The following is a 14,251-nucleotide window of genomic DNA, read 5'->3' as shown; positions in this document are numbered from 1 at the left end:
CCAGCCTTGTTCGAGAGATACCGGTGTCCTCTGATGAGGAGTGACAACATGGCAGGTGGGGGAGAACTCAGTCTTTCATGCCTTCCCCCAGTCCCTACCAGTCCATCCGATTTGCTGACATTACCCCCATTCCTCTGATAAGAAAACTAAAGCACAGATTCCTTAGATCAGCAGGGCTGTCTGCTGAGTTGCCAGAGGGCAGGGATCACTGTTCAGTCTCTGGCAGCTGACTTAAGGCTGGAGTCTTGTGAAATTAGCAAGTGAACTAACCAAAAGGCTCCAGACTGGGGACCCCACCCCAAGCCTGACTGCGTGGAGGAACTGGAGCCCTTCCCCCTGTTATGACAATGCACAGAAGGAGAGAGGTCTCAGAGAACAACCAGAATGCAAAAATTTATTATTAACTAGTTTCAACAAGAAAATGAGTGGATACACCTAGAAACATGGATAGTATCTCCTCCAACAGCAGGCAGGGTGGGGAAGGAAGGCAGGAGGGGTAGGCCTAGGAGATTGCCCTCTCTGCTCCAGCGAAGTGGGATCCCAAGGACAGGGCCAGGTTCCCTCCATCCAGCTGCAGGCCCCAAGACTACCTCACCCAGGGAAGCCCAGGACTGCAGCTGAGGGCAGGAGGCTGAGCAGCCACGGGCCAGGCCTAGGGCAAGGTGAATAGAGGGGTCCAGGATGTGACCCCTCTAGGCTGACATCACCAGGGGGGCGTCATGGGCTGAGGGTTCTGCAGATATGACATCACCACAGCAGAGATGGACAGCCTGAGATGGGAGAGAGGTGTCAGTCCAGGATGGATAGGCTTGGGGTCCCCTTCCCCTCACCCAGGAGTCCCTCCCTCTCCAGATCCAGCCTCACATGAAGCTACTCATCATCTGCTTAGTGTCCTCAGAGCTCCGGGAGTTGGCAAAGCTGATGAAGGAGCAGTAGACAGCGACCCAAGCGCACCACTTCAGCTGGAAGAGGTAGGTGGATGGGTGGGTTAGGTCGGTGAGAGGCACCCCCAATGAGCCCCCACAAGGGCCATTCCCAGGCACTGGTTCCAACCCCAGTTCCACCTGATGCAGCTCACACCCTGAGCCCCAGGAGTCTCAGTTCCAGATCCCCGTAGTTAACTCCAGGTACCTGAGTTATGGTCCTACTCCCTGTCCTGCATCTCTGACCCCACCATGTCCCCTCAGGCCTAAGGAGCCTGGCCCTTGACATCCCCCATCGTGCTAAGGACCCCACATTTTCTCCACCAGTCCCCACCAAGTTGCATTAAAGCCTGGCCCCACCCTCAGACTGACGTCCTATGTGCCACTCTGACCCGGACACCTGGCTTCCCCGACAGCCCTAGCCTTCTTCACCCAGCATCACCCCAGCCCTGCCCCCTCAGCACTGGTCCTGCTTCATTCTGAATCCACGCCTTCCCCACTGTCAGGTGGAGCTACGGGGAAGGAAACTCAGCCCTGCCCACCTTGAGCATGAGGCCACACATGCTGAAGATCATGCCGAGGAGGTTCATGTAGTCCGGTGTTGGGTCATCCAAGGCTGGGTTACACTCGCTCGGCGGGGGCTTGTACCTGCAGCAGGCTCAGGGTCAGGGGTGCTCAAGTTCTACCCCCAGGATGGGCAGGTGCTCCCCTGGGTCTCCAACCCACAACTCGAGGCCCATTCCCATTGTTAAAAATAAAACCACAGGCCCAAAATGGAGTCACTTATGCTAGGCCATGCCACTAAACTGGGGCTTAGTACCTAACCTAATTGGAGCTTCAGCCTCCCCCAGAAATGTAGTCCTAACCAGTCAGTCAGGAATATTCTGGTCAGTACCAATGAGGTAGTCTGTCACATGGGCCCCTCTCCCCTCTCCATCCCCCAAAGGAAGAGGTAACCCACCTAATAAGACCCTTTTTTCCCAAAAAGGAGGTGACTTAATCTGAAATAATCCTTTTTTCTGTTTATGACTTCCTTGTCCTGTCTTTAAACACCTTTCCCTTTCTGTAGCCCTTTAGAGCTCCCCTCTACTTGCTAGAAGGGATGTTGCCTGATCCATGAAGCCTTCAATAAAGTCAATTAGATCTTTAAAATTTATTCAGTTGAATTTTGTTTTTTTCAACAGATCTGGTGGCAGCGACAGGATCCAAAGTGAACCTCTGACAGCATTTGGGGACAATGAGAAACATAAGCATGGTACCCATGAACCCCTTTTTGAGTCCACTGTCTTTCTCGCCGTTTCTGGGGGCCATGGGTAAGTTCCTCTCAGTTCTGAGCTCTGCTCTCTTTGTGTCACTCCCAATCTAATTGGCTTTCCAGCCAGTTCCCCATTTGTCTGGAATCACTGGTTCCACGTTGGGAGCTGCTGGAAGTTCGGACCACAGTTCCTCATTTGGTTGGAAACCCCAGCCTTGGTTCTGTTCCCAGATTCCATGTTGGGAACTGCTGGTGGTATGGTCTGCTGTTCCCCATTTATTTGGGATCCTTTCCCAGATTCCACGTTGGGCACTGCTGGTGGCAGCTGCGGTTCCCCATTCGTTTGGAATCAGCCCACAATCCCCATTTGGCGTCTGCTGGTTCAATCCTTTCCCCCAGCCCCAGGTTCTGTGTAGGCAGTTGGTGGTGGTGTGCACAGGGCCTTTTTCTTGGCCAGGCCACAGTAACTGGTTACAGCCGGAATGTTAAGGTATTCATGTTTGTCTGTCTTGCTTTGTGTAGATACAGCCAGCTAAGAGAGATGGGAGCTTTCACCTTTAATGAATCAAGCATGCCACCCATCAGCATACCTGCCTTTTTTATGTCTAAGAACTATAATCCCAAAAGCTGTAAATATCTACAAAAATGGCAAAATATTGCTAAAAACAACCTAGAATTACAGTGGCCACTGTGGGGAATGTGTCAGTGAGACAAGATTGTTTATTTCAGAAGTGCCCTTGAGGGACTTCCCTGGTGGCACAATGGTTAAGAATCCGCCTGCCAATGCAGGGGACACGGGTTCGAGCCCTGGTCCGGGAAGATCCCACATGCCGCGGAGCAAATAAGCCCGTGCCCCACAACTAGTGAGCCTGAGCTCTAGAGCCCACGAGCCACAACTACTGAGCCCACGCACTGCAACTACTGAAGCCCAGGGGCCTAGAGCGCATGCTCCACAACAGGAGAAGCCACCGCAATGAGAAGCCCACACACTGCAACGAAGAGTAGCCCCCGCTGTCCACAACTAGAGAAAGCCCGCATGCAGCAACGAAGACCCAATGCAGCCAAAAAACAAATAAATAAATTTATTAAAAAAAACAAAATAAGTGCCCTTGAAAGTGAGGGTTTCCAAATTAAGCAAACAGAATGGGATACCTATTTTCATTGGAAATGGAAGCTTCCAAAAGGCTTCAAGTTTCCAAAATAGCTTCATTAAAAGATGGGTTACAAAAAGGCTAATGGAAAATCAAAAACACAAGAAGTACCTAAAACAAAAAAGGATAGGGCTGACATGACTCCTACTGCTCTCCTCTCTCCTTTTTTTTTTTTATAAGGCTTTATTTTATTTTTTTTTTTGGCTGCGTTGGGTTTTCGTTGCTGCACGCGGGCTTTCTCTAGTTGCAGAGAGTAGGGGCTACTCTTCGTTGCGGTGCGCAGGCTTCTCATTGTGGTGGCTTCTCTTGTTTTGGAGCACGGGCTCTAGGCGTGTGGGCTTCAGTAGTTGTGGCATGCAGGCTCAGTAGTTGTGGCGCACGGGTTTAGTTGCTCCACGGCATGTGGGATCTTCCCAGACCAGGGCTTGAACCCGTGTCCCCCGCATTGGCAGGCGGATTCTCAACCACTGCGCCACCAGGGAAGCCCCTCTCTCCTTCTTTACCTGAGTACTCATGTTTTACTGATTTTCTTTCTGAACTGCCTTTCCACTCTGAAGGGACTATTCAACAGTTACCATGTAAGAGAGAACTACCCAAGGTTGCAGACGAACCTCCTCGGGTATCTTTCACTCTTTGGTCAAAAATGGAACTAAGGGCCATAGTTAAGGCACTTCCTAAACCTAGGGAGGAACCCCAAAAGTTCTTTGAAGAATCTGGAGTCATTATCAGGGCCTTGACCCCAGGCTGCAAAATCTTTATCAGCTTGTGCACATGCAGGTAGGACCTGGTGAAGCACCAAATGGACACAGGAAGCAAAATGGCAAAACCCGGAGGATCTTCAAGATCCTCAACCAGAAAAAGCTGGTAAAACAGCACCTGACCTTTTATAAGCCATTCCTAGAATCTTCCCTACCCCAACTGATCGGTCTATTATTCAAACATGCAAAGCAAAGAAAGATGAATCGGGCCAACTTTAAGGCATGCTTGGAAGCCCTCCACCTATGGCGTTCCGGTCCCATATAAAAGAGTCACTCAACCTGCTCTTAGCTGCCCTATTTGCAAATAGATTATCTCCTGAGATTATTAGTGCATTGATAAAAAGACAGAAAATAGGATGGGAGACCACCAGTCTGATGGAGCCAGCGACCATAGCTGAGCACTTTGAAACGACCTTAGAGCAAGACCACAAGCAAAAATTTTCCAAGTTGTTGGCCTTACAGCTACAAAAGCTCCAAGGCCAGAGACCTAACATAACACCCTCCTAGGGGTCCACCATCAAAACGCTGGCCCGAGGCCCAATGTCTCACATGTAATCAACTGGGACACTGGAAAAAGAGATTGTCCTCAAAGGTCTTATGCAAATTCTTCAACTTGAGTGCCCCACATCTACCCCCTCAGTATTCCAAGGGATTCTCCAGTAAGCTGTTATCAGTAATTCCCTTAAACAGCCAAGGGGAAGCTAAAATTAAAATTAATGGGAAACCCTGCCAAATTTCAGTCGATAATGGAGCTACACTTTCTACTTTTATTTATGTATTTATTTTTTAGTTGCAGCAGGCGGGCTTCTTAGTTGCAGCATGCAGACTCTTAGTTGCGGCACACATGCGGGATCTAGTTCCCCGACCAGGGATCAAACCCGGGCCCCCTGCATTGGGAGCGTGGAGTTTACCCACTGGACCACCAGGGAAGTCCCTACACTTTCTACTTTAAACCCCACTCCCATAGGACGACAAATCCCTCAGAGTGAAAAAGAGGTTTCCTTAGTAGAAGTATCTAATAAACGTTCAGAGAGAATTTCTACCTCAACCAATACAAATGACTCTGGGACCTTTGACTGAAAAGCATTCTTTTTTGCTATGTGACATAGCCCCAGTCAATCTATTAGGTAGAGATCTGCTTTCTAAGTTAAAAGGGCTAATACATTTTGTTTCCAATGGAGACCTCACCGTAAAATTTCCTGACCAACCTGAACCTGATGTTCTTTTACGTTCTTACAATCTGTCCTTGACGTGGAAGAGGAAGGATTCCAACAAAAGTCCCCTAATTTAACTGAGGTGCCCAAAAACCTGTGGGTTATTTCTAATACTGACACTGGGACAATAAAAAGTACAGAGCCTATAAAGATTCAGAGACACATAACTAAACCTCTTCCTCAATTACCTCAATATCCACTAAAGCCTGAAGCCACACAAAGCCTCACACCTGCAACAAAAGATCTCATCTCCCAGGGGGTAATCATACCCTGTATTAGCCCCCATGACACACAGATCCTGCCAGCCTGGAAACCTAATGGATGAGGATGGAGATTTGTCCAGAACTTAAGAGTTTTTTCCTTTTTCCCCCCAGGGAAAGGTTTTTTTTGTTTGTTTGTTTGTTTTAGTTTTTATTGGAGTAGAGTTGATTTACAATGTTGTGTTAGTTTCTGCTGCACAGCAAAGTAAATCAGTTATATATGTTTATATATCCACTCTTTTTTAGATTCTTTTCCCATTTAAGTCTTTACAGAGTATTGAGTAGAGTTCCCTGTGCTATACAGTAGGTCCTTATTAGTTATCTGTTTTATATATAGTAGTGTGTATTTGTCAATTCCAATCTCCCAATTTATCCCTCCCCTCAGGACTTAAGAGCTATTAACGAGATAGTTATTCCCCATTTCCCAGTTGTCGCAAACCCAGAACACTCTGTTGTCATGAGTGACACCAGACTCAAAATGGTTCACTGTTGTAGACCTTGGTCAGCACCACTGTAGACCCCAACAGCTGATTATCTGTTCGCCTTAAGTTGGAAAAATCAGCAATACACCTGGACAGTCATGCCTCAAAGGCTCACTGAGGCCCCTTATTTTTCCCAAGTGCTCCACCAAAATGCAAGGAGCCGCCAGTCCCGGGGAAATCAACTGTTTTACAATAGGCAGACGACCTCTTGCTGTGCTCAGTAACCAAAGAGGCATCCATAAAAGACTCCATGTATCTGCTGCAACAGTTAGCTGAGAATTGATGGAAGAAATTTCCACATATTGAGGTATGGGGAAGTCCTCCTAGCTCATACATGACTGGGCTTGAACTTTTTTTTTTATTATTAATGTATTTGTTTATTTTGGCTGCACCGCGTCTTAGTTGCAGCATGCGGGATCTTCGTTGTGGCATTTGGGCTTCTTAGTTGCAGCATGCATGTGGGATCTAGTTCCCCAACCAGGGATCAAACCCAGGCCCCCTGTATTGGGAGCTCGGAGTCTTACCCACTAGACCACCAGGGAAGTCCCCTGGGCTTGAACTTTATGCTAATTAGAACAGACCGTCTTGTGGCCTGTCAAACAGACATTGTACATCTGCTTTAGCCATTAAAACAAACAGACAAAAAAAGGAATACAGTTATCAGACTGTTCAGAATGTCCACTTTGAAGATAGGGATAAATGTCCATTCACCCCAACCCTAAGATGCCAATGCATCAACTCCTTTGAAGATGAGGTTCCCTTCCCCAAAACTACGGTCATGCTGACTCACTGTGTATGTGCTAATCTGTCTCTTGAAACCTCGAAGGAATGTACCCCGTTATGTTTGATGTTTGTTCTTTGTTCTGACAAGACAGAACTGTGCTTCAGGCATCCAAATGGAGCCGGGTGGTCATTGTGGATGTGGATATATTCCTGCATCACTGAGAACTTGAATTTTCTGAACTGTATCAAACTTAACTACACCACTAGCTATTCTCAAGACAATATCTGCTAGCAGCTGCCAGCTGCAACCTTATGGTCTCAAGATCTCCCACTGTAACTATACAACCACTTCAGACCCCAACCAATCCTTGCTTGACAGGCACCCTTACTCCTTGCCAGTTCCAGTTATAATTCCCTTTTTATTTTTTGGAGGCACCTCGTGGCATGCGGTACTTCCCTGACCAGGGATCAAACCGGTGCCCCTTGCAGTGGAAGGGTGGCGTCTTAACCACTGGACCACCAGGGAAGCCCCAGTTATAATTCTTGACAAACAAATTATGTAACTGCAGTTTTTGCCTATATAAGCCTCTGCCATTTTGTAGTCTGGCAAAACACAATTCAAGGGCTTCTTGAATCTGTGTTTCCTGGGCTACAGTCCTCAGTTCGGCTTGAATAAAATCCTTTTTTAAAAAAAAAATAAATTTATTTATTTGGGTTTTTTTTGGCTGTGTTGGGTCTTCATTGCTGTGTGTGGGCTTTCTCTAGTTGCGACGAGCGGGAGCTACTCTTTGTTACGGTGCGCGGGCTTCTCATTGTCGTGGCTTCTCTTGTTGCAGAGCACAGGCTCTAGGCACGTGGGATTCAGTAATTGTGGCACGTGGGCTCAGTAGTTGTGGCACATGGGCTTAGCTGCTCTGCGGCATATGGGATCTTCCCAGGCCAGGGATCGAACCCATGTCCCCTGCATTGGCAGGCAGATTCTTAACCACTGCACCACCAGGGAAGCCCTAAAATTCTTATTATAGGTTGGTTGTTGATTATTTCCACTGACAAAAGGGACATAAACTCTGCAAGGAAAAATTACAATTATCTCTGTATACTGTTCATTACCTAGTGCTGAAGGAACCCAGCTATCTCCAAAAAGGATTAGGCTAAACCAAGAATGTCCTATGCCTATAACTAAGCGACAGCTTTGTGGATTTCTAGACTTGATTGGCTATTGTAGACTATGGGTTCCTAATTTTTCTCTATTGGCTTTCCCACTCTATGAACTTACTAAACTTTTAGTGCCTGAGCCCCTTCCTAGGGAAGATAAACATAAGCAGGCTTTTCTAAGACTAAAACAAGTGCTATAAGAACCGCCAGCCCTAGGCCTACCTAATTACTCAAAACCTTTCACCTTATTCGTGCATGAAAGAGATAAGCAAGCCCTGGCAATGCACACACAAGAGCATAGCAATAAACATAGCCTGTTTCCTATCACAGCATATAACCAGATTCAGTTGCCAGTCCCTATACCAACTGTCTTAAGGCTACAGCTGCAGCTGCAAAGTTAGTAGGAGCCTCAGCAGATCTAACCCTAGGTAATGGCATTTATTTACAAACTCCTCATACTGTCCAAAGTCTTCTTAACTCTGAAATGACTCAACATTTCTCTGCAAGCAGATTAACCTCCTATGAGATCCTTCTGCTTCCACTACCTACTCAACATCTTAAATGTTGCAACATCCTTAACCCTGCTACATCACCACCTCTGCCTGACAAAGATGAGCCCCATGACTGCCAGGTAAGAACATCCTGATCTAATCTTGCTGATGGGTCCTACTCTAAAAATGAAAAAGGGATACTTTGTTTCCAAGCTGGTTATGATATTACTAACCAATATGAATAACTTGAAAGGGAAACTTCCCACAAACTAAAGCAGCAAGTTATCAGATGACAGGCTGTTAATATTTATACCAATAGCTGGTATGCCTTTGGGGTCATCCATGATTTGGGGATGTTATGGAAACAAAGGGGTTTTCTTATGTCCTCTGGGCCCCCAATCAAAAATGGGCAACAGGGCTTCCCTGGTGGTGCAGTGGTTAAGAATCCACCTGCCAATGCAGGGAACACAGGTTCAAGCCCTGGTCCAGGCAGAACATGCCTCGGAGGAACCAAGCCCGTGCGCCACAACTACTGAACCTGCGCTCTAGAGCCCACACCCCTAAAGCCTGTGCTCTGCAACAAGAGAAGCCACTGCAGTGAGAAGCCGCGCACTGCAATGAAGAGCAGACCCCACTCACCACAACTAGAGAAAGCCCGCGCACAGCAACGAAGACCCAACACAGCCAAAAATAAATAAATAAATGTTTGTAAGAATGCTGAAAAAAATCCATTTATTTTTTTTTTAAATCGGAAAAGAAGAAGTAAAGCTGTCACTATTTGCAGATGACATGATACTATACATAGAGAATCCTAAAGATGCTACCAGAAAACTCCTAGAGCTAATCAATGAATTTGGTAAAGTAGCAGGATACAAAATTAATGCACAGAAATCTCTTGCATTTCTATACACTAATGACGAAAAATCTGAAAGTGAAATTAAGAAAACACTCCCATTTACCATTGCAACAAAAAGAATAAAATATCTAGGAATAAACCTACCTAAGGAGACAAAAGACCTGTATGCAGAAAATTATAAGACACTGATGAAAGAAATTAAAGATGATACAAATAGATGGAGAGATATACCATGTTCCTGGATTGGAAAAATCAACATTGTGAAAATGACTCTACTACCCAAAGCAATCTACAGATTCAATGCAATCCCTATCAAACTACCACTGGCATTTTTCACAGAACTAGAACAAAAAATTTCACAATTTGTATGGAAACACAAAAGACCCCGAGTAGCCAAAGCAATCTTGAGAACGAAAAATGGAGCTGGGGGAATCAGGCTCCCTGACTTCAGACTATATTACAAAGCTACAGTAATCAAGACAGTTTGGTACTGGCACAAAAACAGAAATATAGATCAATGGAACAGGATAGAAAGCCCAGAGATAAACCCACACACATATGGTCACCTTATCTTTGATAAAGAGGCAAGAATATACAGTGGAGAAGAGACAGCCTCTTCAATAAGGGGTGCTGGGAAAATTGGACAGATACATGTAAAAGTATGAAATTAGAACACTCCCTGACACCATGCACAAAAATAAACTCAAAATGGATTAAAGACCTAAATGTAAGGCCAGACACTATCAAACTCTTAGAGGAAAACATAGGCAGAACACTCTATGACATACATCACAGCAAGATTCTTTTTGACCCAGCTCCCAGAGAAATGGAAATAAGAACACAAATAAACAAATGGGACCTAATGAAACTTAAAAGCTTTTGCACAGCAAAGGAAACCATAAACAAGACCAAAAGACAACCCTCAGAATGGGAGAAAATATTTGCAAATGAAGCAACTGACAAAGGATTAATCTCCAAGATTTACAAGCAGCTCATGCAGCTCAATAACAAAAAAACGAACAACCCAATCCAAAAATGGGCAGAAGACCTAAATAGACATTTCTCCAAAGAAGATATACAGATGGCCTACAGACACATGAAAGAATGCTCAACATCATTAATCATTAGAGAAATGCAAATCAAAACTACAATGAGATATCATCTCACACCGGTCAGAATGGCCATCATCAAAAAATCTAGAAACAATAAATGCTGGAGAGGGTGTGGAGGAAAGGGAACACTCTTGCACTGTTGGTGGGAATGTAAATTGATACAGCCACTATGGAGAACAGTATGGAGGTTCCTTAAAAAACTACAAATAGAACTACCATACGACCCAGCAATCCCACTACTGGGCATATACCCTGAGAAAACCATAGTTCAAAAAGAGTCATGTACCAAAATGTTCATTGCAGCTCTATTTACAATAGCCAGGACATGGAAGCAACCTAAATGTCCATCGACAGATGAATGGATAAAGAAGATGTGCACATATATACAATGGAATATTACTCAGCCATAAAAAGAAATGAAATGGAGGTATTTGTAATGAGGTGGATGGAGTTAGAGTCAGTCATACAGAGTGAAGTAAGTCAGAAAGAGAAAAACAAATACAGTATGCTAACACATATATACGGAATCTAAGGAAAAAAAAAAAAAAAAGCCATGAAGAACCTAGTGGCAAGACGGGAATAAAGACACAGACCTACTAGAGAATGGACTTGAGGATATGGGGAGGGGGTGGGGTGAGATGTGACAGGGTAAGAGAGTGTCATGGACATATATACACTACCAAATGTAAAATAGATAGCTAGTGGGAAGCAGCCACATAGCACAGGGAGATCAGCTTGGTGCTTTGTGACCACCTAGAGGGGTGGGATGGGGAGGGTGGGAGGGAGGGAGATGCAAGAGGGAAGAGATATGGGAACATATTGTATGTGTATAACTGATTCACTTTGTTATAAAGCAGAAGCTAACACACCATTGTAAGGCAATTATACTTCAATAAAGATGTTAAAAAAAAAAAAAAGGCAACAAATAAACTACCTTCTTATTGCTATTCTCTTACCTTCTGAAATTGCTGTCATTAAAATTGAGGTTCAGACCAAAAGGACTGAACCTGAGTTCCAGGAATGCCCTAGCTGACTTTCATGTAAAGACAGCAGCAAGAGTCTATAAATATTATGGCACCGGGAATTCCCTGGTGGTCCAATGGTTAAGACTGGGTGCTTTCACTGTGGTGGCCCAGGTTCAGTCCCTGGTCGGGGAACTAAGATCTCGCAAGCCGCACGGAGCAGCCAGTAAATAAATAAATAAGGCACATATGGATGAAGACCATTCTGCTTCAGCAAAAAATGACCCCTCATTGCCTGACTGTGGCCATCCTGATGTCCTTGTAACATGGCACCAGTCTGCTCCTGAACAGAGACATTTTTTTTTAATTTTTTTTTTTTCTTTTTTGGCAACACCATGGGCGGCTTGTGAGATCTCAGTTCCCCCGCCAGGGATTGAATCCTGGCCCTCGGCAATGAAAGCACAGAGTCCCAACCACTGGTCTGCCAGGGAATTCCCTGAACAGAGAAATTAAGATGCACAAACAATGGTTGCAAATTAAATGAACAGACCATACTTTAACTAAACGTGAAACCCTTCCTTTTTCTTTTCTTTACTCTGGTATTGACTGGAAAGATAATGTTTTCACCCTTCTCTCCCAGGCCATTGCTAAGGGAGGTAAGCTTTCAGACTGCTGGATTTGTCAACAAAGATTACAATCTATCCATGATGCTAGAGACCCCCTGGTCCTTCCTGTGACCAATTTCTCTTCTATTCTCAAAGTCACAGCAAACTACAATCGAACCCCCTAAAAATTTCTTACGCAGTTCAACTTGTACAGCCAGAACAACCTATGCCTTGTTGTTTCCTTTCTCCCATCATAACTTACATACTCAGTTAGACATAATTACCTAGTAAATCTTAGTGCATTTGCACCCCCATGTTCCCATGATAATCTAGATCAGATTTGCCCCCAATCACTAAGAGATCTCACCAGCAGCAACCACCTTTGCAAGGCATTTAGAACAACACTTTATTCAGGATGGGAGATTCTCTTCCCGTACGTGCTGAAAACCTAACTGACACCTGGTTGGAATAGGTAAACGCAGTAATTCCTGTGACTGAATCCATTAACAGTACCTCCTTAACGGCAATGGTTTGTGTCCCCATAGGGTCTGTCTTTGTCCATGGTGGTTATCATTCTCTTTGGGCCTCTGAATGCCTAGATAGTCAGTGCACAGGGGGCAATACCTCTTAGGTTATGTAACTGGGCCCCTAACATTCCACAAGGGAACTAAGACACCTCATTGGTCAAATCCCCTGGATTTACATCATCAAGTTAAAAATAACGATGAGCGGGACTTCCCTGGTGATCCAGTCGCTAAGACTCCACGCTCCCAAGGCAGGGGGCCCGGGTTCGATCCCTGGTCAGGGAACTAGATCCCACATACCACATGCTACAAGGAAGATCCCACATGCCGCAACTAAGACCCACCGCAGCCAAATAAGTAATAAATAAATATTTTTTAAAAAATAACGATGAGGATTTCATGACTCAGGATTCATTTCCTTCGGCAGGGCCATCAGCCCAAGAAAGATCCTTAGATTCTCTGGCCAAAGTTTTTCTTTATAATAGAATAGTCCTTGATTATCTTTTAGCTGAGCAAGGAGTGTCTATGCTGTGGTCAATACCACCTGCTGCACCTGGATTAACCCTTCTGGATTAGTTGAAACTCTATTATATAAAATCACTGAACAAGTCAGTTGGCTTAAGAAGGTGACTCCTTCAACGGGAACTTTCTTTTTTTAGCAGGGATCGAACCCGTGCTCGCTGCATTGGAAGCGTGGAGTCCTAACCACTGGACCCCCAGGGAACTCCCAGTGGGAACTTTCTTTGACGTATTTGATTTTGCCTGGTTTGGATCCTGGGGACCATGGCTCCGAAGTGCACTCCAAACATTGTGAATTATCCTGTTTATTATAATAATCTCCCTGGTGCACTTAATCTCTCAAAAGCTTTAAATGCATACTCACTGCCACTAATCACCAAGCAAAAGATCTCCCTAAGACTCGAACATCAGAAAAGTAACAAAAAAATGACCAACTTAAAAACTGTGAACCTGAAGCCAGCCAGGACCTGCGACTATCACAGGGGTTAAGCAAAAACATCATAACCTATGGTTAGCACACAAAGGAACAAGAAAAACTGCAAGAACCTCAGAGCAGTAGCTGAGAGTGGCACTCATGCCTTAAGTTTTGATCACATCTCTCAGTTAAGCTGAGAGTCTGATTAAGGTGGGGAGGGTGGGAGGAGGGGGCATTGTTAAAGAGAAAACCACGGGCCAAAAATGGAGTCCCTTATGCTAGGCCAAGCCACCAAAGCAGGGCTCAATACTTAACCTAACCGAAGCTTTAACCTCCTCCAGAAACGTAGTCTTAACCGGTCAGTCAGGAATTTTCTGGTCAGCACCAATGAGGTAGTCGGTCACATGGGTCCTCTCCCCTCTCCATCCTCCAAAAAGAAGACGAGGTAACCCCCCCTAATAAGACCCTTTTTTCCCCAAAAGGGAAATGACCTAATCTGAAATCACCCTTTTTTCTGATTATGACTTCTTTGCCTTGCCTTTAAAAAACCTTTCCCTTTCTGTAGCCCTTTAGCGCTCCCCTCTACTTGCTAGATGGGATGCTGCCCAATTCATGAATCATTTGATAAACCCAAGTATATCTTTAAAATTTATAGCTGAATTTTGTTTTTTTTTTTTGTTTTTTAACACCATGACAACTAGGATCCTCACCTCAGCACTTTGTTGGGCCTCCGTGGGTCCGACATATTGTTCGCGGACATAGCGAGTCCCGCCTCTTCCGCTGCGGGAGTCTCAGCTTCCGGCGGCTTCCAGCAAGGAAACGGAGGGTGGCTTTTAGAGTAACACC

The 14,251-nt window shown here is 45.1% G+C and overlaps 1 protein-coding gene across 1 annotated transcript; it reads right to left on the bottom strand.

Moving 5' to 3' along the window:
* Positions 1 to 368: 368 nt before the first annotated feature.
* On the bottom strand, positions 369 to 14,250 carry WDR83OS (WD repeat domain 83 opposite strand). The gene is made up of 4 exons (XM_082457581.1): positions 14,116 to 14,250; positions 1,466 to 1,571; positions 865 to 962; positions 369 to 770 (listed from the first exon to the last, which is right to left on the bottom strand). The coding sequence occupies exons 1-4, from the start codon at positions 14,163 to 14,165 to the stop codon at positions 704 to 706; spliced, it is 321 nt and encodes a 106-aa protein (XP_082313707.1). The 5' UTR covers positions 14,166 to 14,250; the 3' UTR covers positions 369 to 703.
* Between the last annotated feature and the right edge of the window lies 1 nt (position 14,251).

Source organism: Balaenoptera physalus (genome assembly GCF_965194825.1).
Source record: "Balaenoptera physalus genome assembly, chromosome: 3".
NCBI classification, from domain to species: domain Eukaryota; kingdom Metazoa; phylum Chordata; class Mammalia; order Artiodactyla; family Balaenopteridae; genus Balaenoptera; species Balaenoptera physalus.
Note: the sequence above shows the minus strand (reverse complement) of the source record. Positions and strands in the feature narration are given on the sequence as shown.

What these genes read in the sequence shown, in the direction of transcription:
- WDR83OS (XM_082457581.1), bottom strand. Translation starts at nt 14,165, where the DNA reads ATGTCCGCGAACAATATGTCGGACCCACGGAGGCCCAACAAAGTGCTG. An exon ending in TGTGTGGCCTCATGCTCAAG is followed by an intron (nt 963 to 1,465) that starts GTGGGCAGGGCT and finishes TACCTCTTCCAG; the next exon opens with CTGAAGTGGTGCGCTTGGGT. An exon ending in CAGATGATGAGTAGCTTCAT is followed by an intron (nt 771 to 864) that starts GTGAGGCTGGAT and finishes CTCCCATCTCAG; the next exon opens with GCTGTCCATCTCTGCTGTGG.